This window comes from Stegostoma tigrinum, chromosome 32 (genome assembly GCF_030684315.1).
Source record: "Stegostoma tigrinum isolate sSteTig4 chromosome 32, sSteTig4.hap1, whole genome shotgun sequence".
NCBI classification, from domain to species: Eukaryota; Metazoa; Chordata; class Chondrichthyes; order Orectolobiformes; family Stegostomatidae; genus Stegostoma; species Stegostoma tigrinum.
The window spans coordinates 31,161,327-31,175,310 of record NC_081385.1 but is presented as its reverse complement, the minus strand read 5'-3'; the positions used below and the strand labels follow the sequence as shown (position 1 = coordinate 31,175,310).

General features: G+C 42.9%; 1 protein-coding gene across 1 annotated transcript in view; it reads left to right on the top strand.

Annotated features, from left to right (window-relative positions):
• LOC125467079 (arginyl-tRNA--protein transferase 1-like) overlaps nucleotides 1–13,984 on the top strand; it is a 53,414-nt gene that overhangs the window by 23,932 nt on the left and 15,498 nt on the right. The window contains exons 3-6 of the mRNA XM_059638944.1: nucleotides 2,028–2,131; nucleotides 3,849–4,028; nucleotides 7,875–8,200; nucleotides 12,980–13,108. Coding sequence (XP_059494927.1) covers nucleotides 2,028–2,131; nucleotides 3,849–4,028; nucleotides 7,875–8,200; nucleotides 12,980–13,108 — 739 coding nt within the window. The remainder of the gene's footprint in view (nucleotides 1–2,027; nucleotides 2,132–3,848; nucleotides 4,029–7,874; nucleotides 8,201–12,979; nucleotides 13,109–13,984) is intronic.

The window sequence follows — 13,984 nt, the reverse complement described above, 5'->3', positions numbered from 1 at the left end:
GGGAGACTGGAGGCAAGGATTCAGCAGACTCCAACGCAATGTTCAATCAAGTGGATGAGAACCAAACTGCAAAACTGAGAATCCAGACTTAAAGGTGCAATAAATAAAAACCAAAAGAACTGTAGATGCTATACATCAGAACCAAAAACAGAAGTTGCTGGAGAAACTGTGGGTCTGGTAGCATCTGTGTTTTGAGGAAGAGTCACTGGACCTGAAATGTTAACTCTGATTTCTGTTCACAGATGCTGCCAGACCTACTGAGCTTTTCCAGCAACTTCTTTCTTTTTGTTCTTAAAGGGGCCATGTTCATTTCCAGTAAGTAACTGCCATTCGGTCTGCTGGCTCATCACTCAAGTATTTTTTGATCCAATTTTTAGCTTAATTTGTTTTATTTTGGCAGTCTGTCTGAATCCATTAGAAAGATAAATGGATCAGAGAGATTCTGTGCACAGACAACAATAGATCCCCATGCATGCATTATGACGTAATGGCTTGGTCTGGCTGATTTTTTTTTCATGGTAGTTTAATTGGCACAAATGTTTGTCATTCTCTAATTTATTGTAGAAAGATAGTTCAAACATTGACTGTTAATGGCCTACTGGATGACATTATATCTGTTCAATTACCATTTACTGGTGAATAAAGCTGTTTCTCAGTCTATAGTGTAAGCGAGCAAACTCACATCCAGAACCTCAACCTGAGCTCCAAATCTTCTCAAAAGTGTAAGCGTTAGTCCAATGAAATATTGGGATGTCGGTTAAGGTTAGTAGTCTACAGTGTGATGCAGAATGCTGTTGATATCAAACATTCAGTCCTTGTACCCTCCACTTTCCTGGTTTCCAAGTTGAGAAATGTCAGTCGGGGCAGTTTCTGGATTGCAGGGCCCAAGATGGGGGATGTCAGTAAAGTCCCAGTGCAATGTGCAGACCTCCTGGGAACTGCCCAGCAAGCTTGAGCTACTAATTGACAAATCCCTGGCCCCCCCAAGACCTTTCGTATTTGTTTAAATACTGAGTGTGCTTCACATTCCTGGAAGTTGGGAAGGTAAATGGAGTAAAGGCTTGATACCAGATGGATCCAAAGTGCTAAACTTGACAAAAATAATCCAAACAATTGAGGCACACCCACAATGGTTAAACTGCCACTCCCCCCCCCCTCCCCCCCCCCCCACTCAGCATGAGCAGTCTGGAGCTAGTTTACTACAAAATAAAAGGCTCCGAGGCCCCTGACAAAGGTGTTTAGTATAATGACAGGATTCAGTAAAACGTACAGAAGGTGTTTCCACTTGTGGGAGAATCCCAAATCTTAAAGCCCATAAATATAAGCATAATGGAACCATCATTAACAAAGCAAAATTTTTTTTTACTCAGAGCTGATTTTATAGAGGTTTATAAAAACCTGAGGGGTAAGATGAATGGCAGGTGCCTTTTCCCTAGGGTAACGGATTTCAAGACTAGGGGGGGTCATATTTTTAAGGTGAGAAGAGAAAGACTTTACAAAAGACATGAGGGAGTAACTTTTTGTTTTACACAGAGTGGTTCGTGTGTGGAGTGAACTGCCAGAGAAAGTGGTAGATGTGGGTACTGTCACAACATTTAAAAGACATTTTGGCTAAGTACATTACTGAGAAATGTTTGGAGGGATATGGAGCAAGAGCAGGCAGGTGGGACTGATTTAGCTTGGGATTATGGTCGGCAGGGATTTGTTGAACAAAAAGGTCTGTTTCCATGTGATATGACTCTATAACTCTGAGTAAGGAGAATATTGAGTAGTTCTCAAGTAGAATGGGTAAGGAAAATAGATGTGTTTTCAATGGTAGTTGTTTCAATACATGAAGCGGAAAGGAACAGAGGCAATACTGAGAGAAGATGAAGTAAGGAGGGGACTGGTCTGGAATACACAGGTCAGTTGGGCAGGATGTTAGAATTAGTTTCCGTTACAATCTAATGACCTCCATTTCACTCTGGGAGTGTGGAATGATGTCTCCACTGCCCAATGCTGAGAATCTCTTTTGTTTGCTGTTTCAGGTGCCACGTCTTGGACTTTCGAATATCCAGGTCACAACGCCGAGTTCTAAAGAAAATGAGGAAACTCTTAACATGCACGGGTGGTTTAGTGAAGGAAACAGCTGGTAAGTACACTACAGGGGTTTGTACCTTTCTGTGTAACTGGAAACTGGAAACCAATAGGAAAGCATGGTCTGTATAAGGGATGTGTTGTGTACAGCGCAAATTCTTCCTGATTGCATTTTTGATCCATTTTAGCCATTCTCTGATTATTTCAGTAACTGGGGGGGCAAGTGATCTATCTCCCTCCGGAACCAGCATCTTCATTGCTTCCATTCAACTGTATTGGACGGCTGTAGCAGTGGCACAGCCCCTGCTGGAGAGCCGGTCGTAATCTCATTTCCAGGTTCCCCGATGACATTGACTTTGAATCCCAATTGTTCCTTCGAGATGCCTAGCTTCCCATCTCCAAACACCTCATTGTTCTCAGCAGCACCACTCGATGGCCACTGCTAGGAATACACGTGACTCTGGGCCAGGAACTGACAGAGGTCCTAGGGCAGAAATAAATGAGGTGGACTTTAGCTGGGCCAAGTCAGGCATGTCTTAGCATATAAGTGTGGTTGGGGTTGGGGGGTGCAGGAAGGATTCTTTCACAGGTGGTGGCACTTATCCTCTGCAGAGGGCTCCTTGTTGTTCTGCTCACATGGAATGAGCCTTGTAGGTATATCAGTGGCAGCTCAATGAGACTCTCTCTTTGTTGGCCAGTTTTGGGCTTTGTTTGACCGAAGGACAGGCAAATGCAGGCAAATGGGGATTAGTTCAGTTTAGGGAAGCTGGCCAGCATTGATGTCAAAGCGCTTGTTTCTATACTGTACGATTCTATGACCCCCCTAGCTTGTTCCTGAGGGTGGAAGGAGGAAGTGTATTTCATTCTGACACTGTTTGGAATGTTGGTGAAGCAAATGTGGCTCAGTCTTGACATTTTGATCAGGAAGTTTTCAGCCCTAAGCACCTCTTAACTCAAGCAGGCAATCTCAACAGGCACTTCACAATGCTGAGGGTTATTTTACCAGGCATGTTGTCTTCCAGACAAGATGCAAAACCAAAAACACATCTCCCTGTTTCAAGGGAAGCTCAGCATTCCTTGGCACTATTCAGAGAAAAGCAGGAAATTCTGGTGCCATGAATCTTGACTAACAGCACAAATCGTTTTCTCATGTTCTGTCGGTGGAACCGTTTCTTATTTACAGTTTAGCTGCTGCAGCTATTTATAATCATGAGTTTGTTCTTCCGTGCTCGGTAGGTGTAGAGAACAAAGGAAGGCTTGCTTTAGACAATGACTTCAGGATATTCGGAACATCAAATTTTGCAACAAATGTGCAATTAAAAAAAACTAGCAGCTGTTTGTGCACAGCAAGATCCCACATATTGCAGCACGATAACCACCAGATCATTTTTTTTGTAATCCCTGATAGCAGCATAGATTCCCTACAGTGCTGAAAGAGGCCATTTGGCCCATTGAGTCTCTGCTGACCCTTCAAAGAGTATCCCGCCCATTTCAATATCACAGTCAACTTGCATTTCCCACGGACAATTCACCTATCCCACACATCCCTGAATACTACGGGACAATTTAACATGGCCAGTCCACCTCCAATGAAAGTATGATCAACTGCAATTTCTAATCATTTTGTTCCAGGAAACCAAATGACAAGCATGTGAAAGAAAAGATTTTAAAATCATTTCTACATTGCCATGGTTGTGATTTTTTTTGTCTATCTGTTTTATTAATTTCTATTCTGTTATCATTGTAATCTGAGGTGCCATTTCTTTGTGCAGAGATTAGCTCCAAGGAGGACAACAGGTGCCATAATAGGGAGCAGGTCCCTGAAACTGCACCAGGCAAATCAACCACTGGGCAGACAACGTGGGCATTGTCCGAGAGGTCTGAGGAACAATGGCCAGAGGGAAACCGCGCATCGGATCAGCGGGGGGTGAGCAGCAGCCAGAGCTGGCCTGGTGAGCTTCAGTCAATCGTACGCAGTCAAATGGCACCAATTCAGTTTAGGAAACTGTTTGGCATGGGCGGGTTGAGGCGAAGGGTCTGTTTCTGTGCTGTGTGACACTCTGTTTATTTCCCTGTCACACCTTGATTTTGCACAATCTACATCCAGCCGAATGGACAGCATTCAGTTAGGTAGCAAGGAAAGTAGGTGCGGTCAGAACGTTGCAAAAGGGCTTCATGTATTTGGTGAGTGAAAATTTGGAGCCGACACAAGTCATCTACTTTGAAGAGAGGAAAAGCGAATCAGAATATATTCTAGTAGCGGGAAGTTAGGAGCTGCAGATTAACAGAAATTTAAGGGTTCAATCACAGAAATCAGTAAAAACTAGTTGTCAGATAAAAGCCAGGCTTTGTGGGTTACAGAGCTAGAAGCTATGTTACAGCTGTGCAGAACTCTGGTTAGATATCCTTCCAGAGTTCTGTACGTAATCCTGGCACCACAGCTCAGGAAGGATATATGGTCTTTGGATGGATACAGTACAAATATACCACAGTGATGGAGGACAGGTTGCAAAGACTAGACTTGTATCCCCTGAGTCTGAAAAAATTAAGGAGTGATTTAATTGACTTAACTCTCCACTGGTTGGAATTGTACCTAGCCCAAAAGAAGAAAATTGTGTGTTTTGGTCAGTAATCTCTGCTACGAGACATCTCTGCAGGAATTCCTCAGTGTCGTGTCCTAGGCCCAACCATCTTCAGCTGCTTCATCGATGACCTTCCCTCCACAAGGTCAGAAGTGGGGATGCACACTGATCGCATCATTCATGATTTCTTTAAATACTGGAGCAACACATGTCCAAATGTTGGAAAACCTGACAATACCTATGTTTGGGCTGACTAATGGCAAGTAACATTTGTGACAGGCACTGACCATATCCAACAAGAGAGAATCTAACCATCGTCCCTTGACATTCATTATTATTTCTCGATCCCTAATATCAACTTCCTGGGGGTTACTGTCAACTAGAAACTGACATGGACTAGCCACATAAGTATTGTGGCAACAACTGCAGGTCAGAGGCTAGGAATCTTTGCAAGTAACTCCCCAAAACCTGTCCAACATTTACAAGGCACAACTCAGGAGTGTGATGGAATATCCCACTATTGCTAGGATGAGTGCAGCTCCAACAACACTCAAGAAACATGACACCATCCAGGTCAGCGCATCACCTCCACCAACATGCGCCCCGTCCATCACCAATGCGCATAACAGCAGGGTATACTGTCCAAAAGATGCACTGCAGAAATTCACCTCGCCTGCTCAGATGGCACCTTCCAAACCCATGACCATTGTCATCTGGAAGCACAAGGGTAACATATGTGCCACCAGCTGCCCATTCACCTCCAAGTCACTCAATCGCCTGACTTGGAAAATATATCTCCGTTCTTTCACACACTGGGTAAAAACTCACTCCCGAAGTGCATTGAGGGAATACTACTGCCCTCTTGAGGACGATTAGGGATGGACAATAAATATATTGTTGTGGCCAGGGGAAGCCCACATCTCATGAATGCTTTTTTTAAAAAATAAAATTGTTAAATTGAACAACCATTTCCTGATTTACCATTTGCTGATTTTCCAGACTCTTTCAGTAAAATGCTCACTGTTTGAAATAACTCCACAGAGGTTGGTACCTGTCACCATGTCACCTTTTATTTACACGTGGAGAGTTCTTGACACCGATTCAACTCCCTCAGAGCCAGCTCTCAGTGATCAGAACCTCTGACATTCCTGTTTATATCAGGGAGCCCTGGCTGACAGATTGGACAAGATTAACAGCCCCAATCAGGGAACTCATTGTACAAGGTCCACTTGGCTAACCTCATTACAATCACTATAGCGTTTAACTTTTCATTTTTAAATGTGTGTACAGAAACTGATTTATAGCTAACTTTCCCTGATGCTCTAATTTTACCCTTTTTAGTAATCTTTTAGTCATTCTTTGCTTTTCACATGTTGTCCAGTACTCTAAAGTGCCATCCAACTTTGCAAACTGTATGCCTTTTCTTTTAACATTTACCATTAGAATCCCTACAAGTGTGAAAGCTGACTATTTAGCCCATCAAGTCCACACTGACCCTACAAAGAGCATCCCCACCCCACCCTATTGCTGTAATACTGCATTTACCATGGCTAACTCGCCGAGCCTGCATACCCCTGGACACTGAGAAATTTAGTCCAGTCAATCTACCAAACCTGCACATCTTTGGTCTGTGGGAGGAAATCGGGCTGTCAGAAGAAATCCATGCAGACATGGGGAGAATATGCAAACTCCACACAGACAGTCACCTGAGGGTGGAATTGAACCCAGGTCCCCGGCACTGAGGCTGCAGTGCTAATCACTCAGTCACATTATTATATTTAACTTTTTAAGTTAGCCATGAATGGTGGGTCCTCCTAATAGAATTGTTCTTCTTTGTTGGAATATATCTATTCTGTGTACTTTTTTATTTAAAATATCTCCTTAAATGTCTGTCACTAAAGTTTCTATTGACCTATTTCTTAATCTAATTTGCAAGTTCGTTTTAGCTGGTTTTGTTTTCATATCCTCATCATTGTCCTTGTTTAAATTGAAAATGCTAATCTCGGACCCACTCTTTACTTTCCTCAAACTGAAGGTATTATGATTGCTTCTATGTAGCAGTACCTTCAGTTCAAAGTCATTAATCAATCCTACCTTGTTGCACAATCTAATATAGATCTAATATAACCTGCTCCCTGGCTGCTTCTAGAACATGCTGTTCTAAGGAGCTATCCTGACAATAGTATTGGAACCTCTCATCTAGGCTACCTTTTGCCTATTCACCCGTCATTGTTATTCATACCTTTCCTACAAGCCCAATTATTTCTTCCTCTATGCTAATGTGTAGTTACTGTTGGGGATCTGTACATCATTCCCCAAAGTCACTTCTTGCCATTATAATTTCTGTACTCAACGAAAACTGCTTCTACAACTGATGTTGAGCTGTCACTCTATTGCAAATTAATGATGGCCTTAATACAGAGTGTTCACCCCTCCACTGAGATTCCTGTCCTCCTAAATGCTTTGCATTTTTCAATGCATGGGACCCAGTTCATGTTTTACCACATCCATGTCTCTGCAAATATACTTATTTACTTTTTCTTGCACTATATATGTTCATTTGTTTTGTGTTGAATACTGTGTACATTCAGATACAGTGTCTTTAACCTTGTCCTTTATTATTTTTGAATGATCTAACTTTATCTGTAAATTTGTACTCTGTTACCCTTCTTGTCACATTCTGTTTATCATGTCCCATGCTAATGTCTTTTTCTTTTATCTTGTCTCTACTCTTTGATATACCACCCTAATCGTTCCAAATGTCCCCTCGTTTTAGTTTAAACTCATTTTTCTACTTTCCTAGTATAACGCTTTCTAGAACATTGTTCCCAGCATGGTTGAGGTTGTCCACTATCCCAACCATATGGTCCCCATTCTCCTCAGGGCCGATACCAGCACCACAGGAGCTAGAACCGACTTCCCTTCCACCTGTCTTTGATCCGTGCTTTTGTTTCTCTAATCATATTTGACCTGCTCCAATTTGCTCACGGCTTGGGTAATAGTCTTCTCAGTTTGGTGTGTAGTTGAATGTATGGGAATTGCTGGGATATGGGAATGTTACTTGCCTCTGACATATTGTCCTTCAGGAGTCACTGCATACCAGCAAGGAGGAGATCACTTGAAAATTCACAGAAGGCCAGAGAAGTGTCTTTGTCGGTGTATCCTTTTAAAACCATTGAAACCTGCAGCGTTTTTTTTCTTTCTTAACTTCTACAGTTGAAGATGAGGACTCTCAGATGCATACCTGCCACAAAGCCAAAGAAAGCCGGACAGAGCTCCTACAGAGTCCAGAGAGGGGACAGCAGGCAGAGCTGGACTCAACAGAGTCAGAACTGGTGGGACTGACGGAGCGCAAGGCCCCGGGTCAGGAATCAGCTCCTTTGCCAGGTCCGCAGCCACCCTTGTCACAAACCTCCATGAACACTGTGCACCCATCTCCCATCCCACCTCCACTTCATTCCAAGCCTGAGCCTAGCCATACTAGATCATTAGAGGAGCTCATAGCAGACAACACGCCTGTTACATCATTGCACCAGCTGGAGGTAAGAATTTGTATTCCAGCTCCCATTCACCAGTGTAACAACCTGTTTGTTCAATGTAGACAGTAAGGATCCCAGGGGTCAATTTTTAACTCCTAACCTAAGATATAGGAGCAGAAGTAAGCCATTCAGCCCTTCAAACCTGTCCTGTGATTCTATAAGATAATGGCTAATCCACCCAGGCCTCCACTCAGAGTGATTCAGTACATTAGGGAAATTCAGACTGAGTCAGACATAGAGGAAGATTTGGTTAGACCTTGCCTTTGTGTAAAATTGGTGCTGGTCAATCTACAGCTCGTTTTGCATTTCTGTCCTTTCTTTTACTATACATTCATGGGATGATAACTAGGCCACCATTTACTTAATTGCCAAAGGGTCACCCACATTGCCATGGGCCTGGAGTCACACATAGGCCTGACCAGGTAAGAACACATGATTTCCTTCCCTAAAGAACAATAGTGATCCGGGCGGATTTATCGTGGCTACATAGTCACCATTGGGCCAGCTTATTCTGCATTTAGATTTTGCCATCTGCAATAGTAGGATTCAAACTCATGTCCCCAGCATATTAGCCTGGGGTTCTGGACTACTGATCCACTGACGCTACCACTACTCCTCCAGCTCCCCTTTTTTAAAAGAAGCTGGAGAGCTGTAAAACTTGCTGCAGATTCCCTGTAACCAGTTTTTTTTAAATAAATGCTTCCCTGCGATTTGGGGATGTGACAAGTCTGCTGTTAGTTAGCATGCCTAATCAGTCCTTGCAGAGGCAGCTCAATAAGAGGTAGACACATTGATTGTGGATCTGGAATTGAAAGTAAGTCACGTTTTATCTCTAAGGGACATCCGTGAATTGGATGGGTTTTTACAGCAATTGGTATTTGTTTCATGATCAGCATTAATGGGACTAACTTTTTCAATTTCAAATTTAATAGGGTTTAACCTCCACTGGCTAGCATGGGGGGGTGGTTTGAATCCATGTCCTCAGACCATTATCCTGATCCTCTGGGTTCCTAGCCCAGTGAAATGATCACGTGCCTCCATCTCCCTTGATTCCATCCTGAAATCCAACTTGTTATGACCTTGTCGGACATTGGCTCCAGTGCTTTGGCTGTTTTTGGGTAAAGTATAAAGGCCAAATAGGGTTGCAGCTAGTTTGTAGAAGGTGAGCACAGAAAGAAGAACACTTAAAGAGCACGGGGTTGGGAGTTGTAAGTAGAAGAAAAATAGGAAGAGAGAAGTTAACTCTGCCACAGACTTTAGGATGGGTGAATGTGCCAATCATATCATTTTTGTTTGATGTTTCTCCGAGCTACTGCTTTAGTGGTTATGGTTTGCAAATAGTTTACGTGGTGCGTGTTGTAAGGTGAGAAAGAATGAGCTGCCCAGTAACAGACGGGAGTGTATTGAACCAGGATTTAATCAAGTGAATGGTCCTCGAAAGTGAGACTGGTACATATTATCAGACCAGGGATCAAGTGAAGTCCAGAATCTTTCTTTGCGCATGTTCCTGCTGTGGTAGATGTTGTTGGATAACTTTTTAGACTCAGTTTCCAAGACGTGATCATAGAATACCCACAGCGTGGAAGTGGGCGATTCAGCCCATCAATCCCACACATTATCCTTTCTCTAACCAGAATCACTGGAGCCAGTCTTAGTGTCTCAGCACATACCTGCAGCTGAACTTGGGATCTACTGTCTAATAAGCATCTATCCCACATTGTTTGATGCACTTCTTTGGCAACCCATTGGGTGCACCTATCACCTTCAATGTCTTGTTAATATGCAAATACATTCTAAGGTGTGAATGATGAAATCCAAGTGTAAAAAATCCTTGGTACTGCTAGTTAGTGATGTCTTCAGGCGTGTCCTTAGCGCCCCATAACATTGATCGCTGTCAGTAACACAGGACAAATCTAGTTGGCCAGTTACCATCCTATTAATCTCAGCCCAATCATTAGCAAAGTGCTGTCAAATAACGTTTTCACTCTGACGTCCTGATCACCAATGCATCGTTTGTGTTCCACTGGTATTACTCGTCTCCTGATCTCGGCACAGCCTTCAACCAAACCTGGATGTACACTGAATTCAACAGATGAGGCTTGAATACCTGCTGTTGATGTTGAGGAAGCATCTGACCGGGTATGGCATCCAGCGGCCCGAGTCAAATTGAATTCAGGGTGATTGGGAAAAATGGTTGGGATTGGATCCTACACAAATGAAGATGGCTGCAGTTGTTGAAATTTCCCTGATAACCATTTTCAGCCTTCTCAACTACCTCTAGCAGCTCTGCCAATGACTTCTGTCCATTGTGATGTTAGCAGCTTATAGCTGTGTGCAATATTCAGTTCCATACTAATTGTTGAAATGTTGGCGTTGTCTATTCCTGCATACAGGAATGTCTGGTCAACATCCAGCCTTGGAGTGATAAGTGTCAGGATATGACCAAATGCAGATGACACCCCCCCCCCCCCCCCCCCAAGTGGAAAGCCTGACTATGTTCACTTGACATTAGATGATGCTACCAGCACTGAGTCGCTGACCACCAACATCCTGGGATGCACCATTTGACCACAAATTAAAATAGCCCAGGCACCTGGCTACTTGAGCTGGTCAGAAGCTTGGAATTCTGTGCTAAGCAGCTCCCGTCTCAACATCCGAAAGGAATGCTCATCATCTACAAGGAACAAGTGGGATTATGATGGAATGCCCTCCATTTTCCTGGATGAGTGCAATTTCAATAAGACTCCGAGGACAACACCATGCAGGACAAAGCAGTGCTTGGTACCACATCAGCCACTTTAAACGTTCGCTCCATTACTGAAACAGTGTCAGAGGCATCTAAAATCTACGAGATGCACTGTTGCAACTTTTCGAAATTTCTACAGCAGTGTCTTCCAAACCTTTGACCGTACAGTAAAAACACAATGACAGCAGATTTTTTGGGAAGAAAAGAATTGTGCTTTACATTACTGGCTTGGTCATTCCTCTGTCATTTGTAAATCACCAATGGGTCAACATTTTGCAGTATTATGGATGTACCATCTCCATGTGGACTTCATCAACTCAAAGTTCATCAGCTTGTTGAGTGCAACTTTGGGCAATAAATTCTGACTTTCTGACCATTGTCTCTGTGTCTGGGAATTAATCAATTAATCCAATAATGACATGCGACATTGTCTGTCTGTGGTTTTCCATACATTCAACTGAAGGTTTCAATCATTACCTCCAATGGAGTGATGCTGAGCAATGTACCATATCAAAGGTTGAGTACTACAGCTGAGAGCAAGATTCAGTGTGGTGGTGGTAATGACTTTGGACATGAAAGATCTTCTCAATGATATTAAATAGCCGAGGTTTGTACAGAAACAGAAGAGGTGCCTTACCGCAGGTGGAAGAGAAAAACTTCTCAAAAACAGTTGGAAGATTCCACCAATAACAGTTTTTTTTTTGAAACATTGTTTTGTTTCTTAAAAAAAAACTCATCCCACTTCTATCCCAATTTTTTTTTTTACTAAGTCTGGTAAGATTTCTGCCTGTGGGGGGGTATCACAGCTCTAGCTTAACTTGATGTCCACATACAGTTTCCAACACAACCACCTGATGGTTATCAACTGCAGTAACCCAGAGACTTCTGTCCTTCACTTTGGGCCCAGGTTATTGAGTCCTATGGAGGAGCCCCAGACCAGGGGAAGAGTAATATGGCAAGGTGCAGTTTGCAAACTGTTGCCCAGTCGTTCCTTCTGGATGTGTGGATGTTGACCAATAGTCCAGAACAAGGATCAGGCTTCTTTTAATTTACTTATTGAGACTTTAAGGATAAGATGCTGTTTAATTCAAAAAGAAATCTGTCTTCTGTTATTTCTTGGAATCTCCCCTTTTTACATGCTGACAGGTTAGCCCCAAATGAACAAAAAAATCTTCTTCTTTGGTGGACACAGTCTTCGATTCACTTGGAAGAGATTTTAGGAGAATTTCGCCTATTTTTAACAATTTTAGTGTGTGGCATGAGCTGGGTGATATTGTCTACATTAATAAAAAAATCATAAACAGTGTGTACTATATTCCAGTTTGTGTCATGTTAGTGAGATCCTCCTGAGGAGTTTTTGCTGTTTGAGATATTTAGAATGACATTAATGATTCATTAGGATTGATACAGAGGAGTGATTCTGTTGTGTGGCAAAGGAGACAAAATGTTAAAATTAGAATCACATAGTTTTTCCACATAAATGAATGTGAAAATCTGAAATTCCATTCCCAAAGGTTATGTGGGTGTTTTGTGTTGAAACTCCGAACTTTCGAAAAATGTTTGTTGTTTTTCTTGTATCATTCGTGTGTTGAGTGTTGCTTGATGGACCAGTATTTATTACCCCACCATTTAACTGTCCTCAAACATGAGCTGCCTTGAACCTCTGGCGTAGCTGAGTTAGAGAGGGAGTACTGGGCCTTTGATCTAGCATCACTGAAGGAAAATGAGTAAAGTTTCAAATTGATATGGTGTGAGATTTGTGAAGATACATGGATCTGCACCACATAGGCTGGAGTCAAGAACTGGTTCATCACCACCGCCTCAGGATAATTATAAATATTAGATGGAGCTGAGGAACACAACAGCCATGATTTAATAAGAGTTAAAACAGTCTCTGGAAGGAATGAATGGCCTACTTATGCAAAAATGTTCAAGAATACATTAAGTTCCTAGATAGTGCAGCAACTGAACATCAAGCACGGGTAGTTTGCTGGCCTATGGTGTTCTCAATGAGAGTCTTTCTGTCGTGCCCTCAGGTGAAGCTACTGCGACTTTCTCCTCCAAGCCCTGAGCTACATGCTACATTTGGCGAATCTTACAAAGTCTACAGGCGTTACCAGATGCACGTGCACAAAGATACTGAAGTGATGGCCTCGGAGTCAGAGGTACCACCTGTAATGATCTGTTAAAGCCATGCAGTGACATGCTAATGGTTGGGGGTTGCATTTCTGAGAGCTGCCTGGGATCTGACTGTGCACTAGCACTGCTACATGTTGCAGATAGTCAGTGACTGCTCCTTTTAAACAGAAAAGAATCCCTGCGTATGTACGAAAGAAAGTCACCCTAAATTCTGACATCTTAAAACAAAACTTGGAACATGATGCAGATTATTTCCTGGGAGTCCATATTCACATGGTCTATGAAACTTTTAGTGTCAAAACTCTAAGAATTATTTGGTCATCCAATTGATATTGACTTGTGAATGTCATCACTAATTAACCTTACCATTAACCCAGCAGTAAAGTTGTCCTTTAGTCCACAAGATTCAAGACCTCAGTTGGTTGACATCATACATCAGTGTGGAGGAACACTGCAGGTCGGGTGGCATCGGAGGAGCAGGAGAGTCAACGATTTTGGGCCTGGACCCCGCTTCGTGACTGGGGAGAGGGAGGGAGCTGGGAAATAAATAGAAGGGGGTTGGGGCTGGGGAAGGTGGGTGGATAGTGTTAGGTGAGTGCAGGTAGGAAGTGGTGGGAATTGGTCAGTGAGATGGGTGGGGGATAGGTGGGAAAGAATGTGGACTGGTAGTGTCGGGTCAAGGAAGTGGGGGTGAGAGGGAGGGTTGGACGTGGGATGAGGCGGCCATCGGAGTTGAGGTTGGTGGGGGAGGGATGGGATTTTGAAACTGGTAAATTCCATGTTTCGGCCATCGGGCTGTCGGCTCCCAAGGCAGAATATGACATCATACCATATTTTGTCAGAATTTTATTTGTTGTGTTGCTTATTTTGATATCGCAAAGTTGACGAATGGCTCTAGAGGG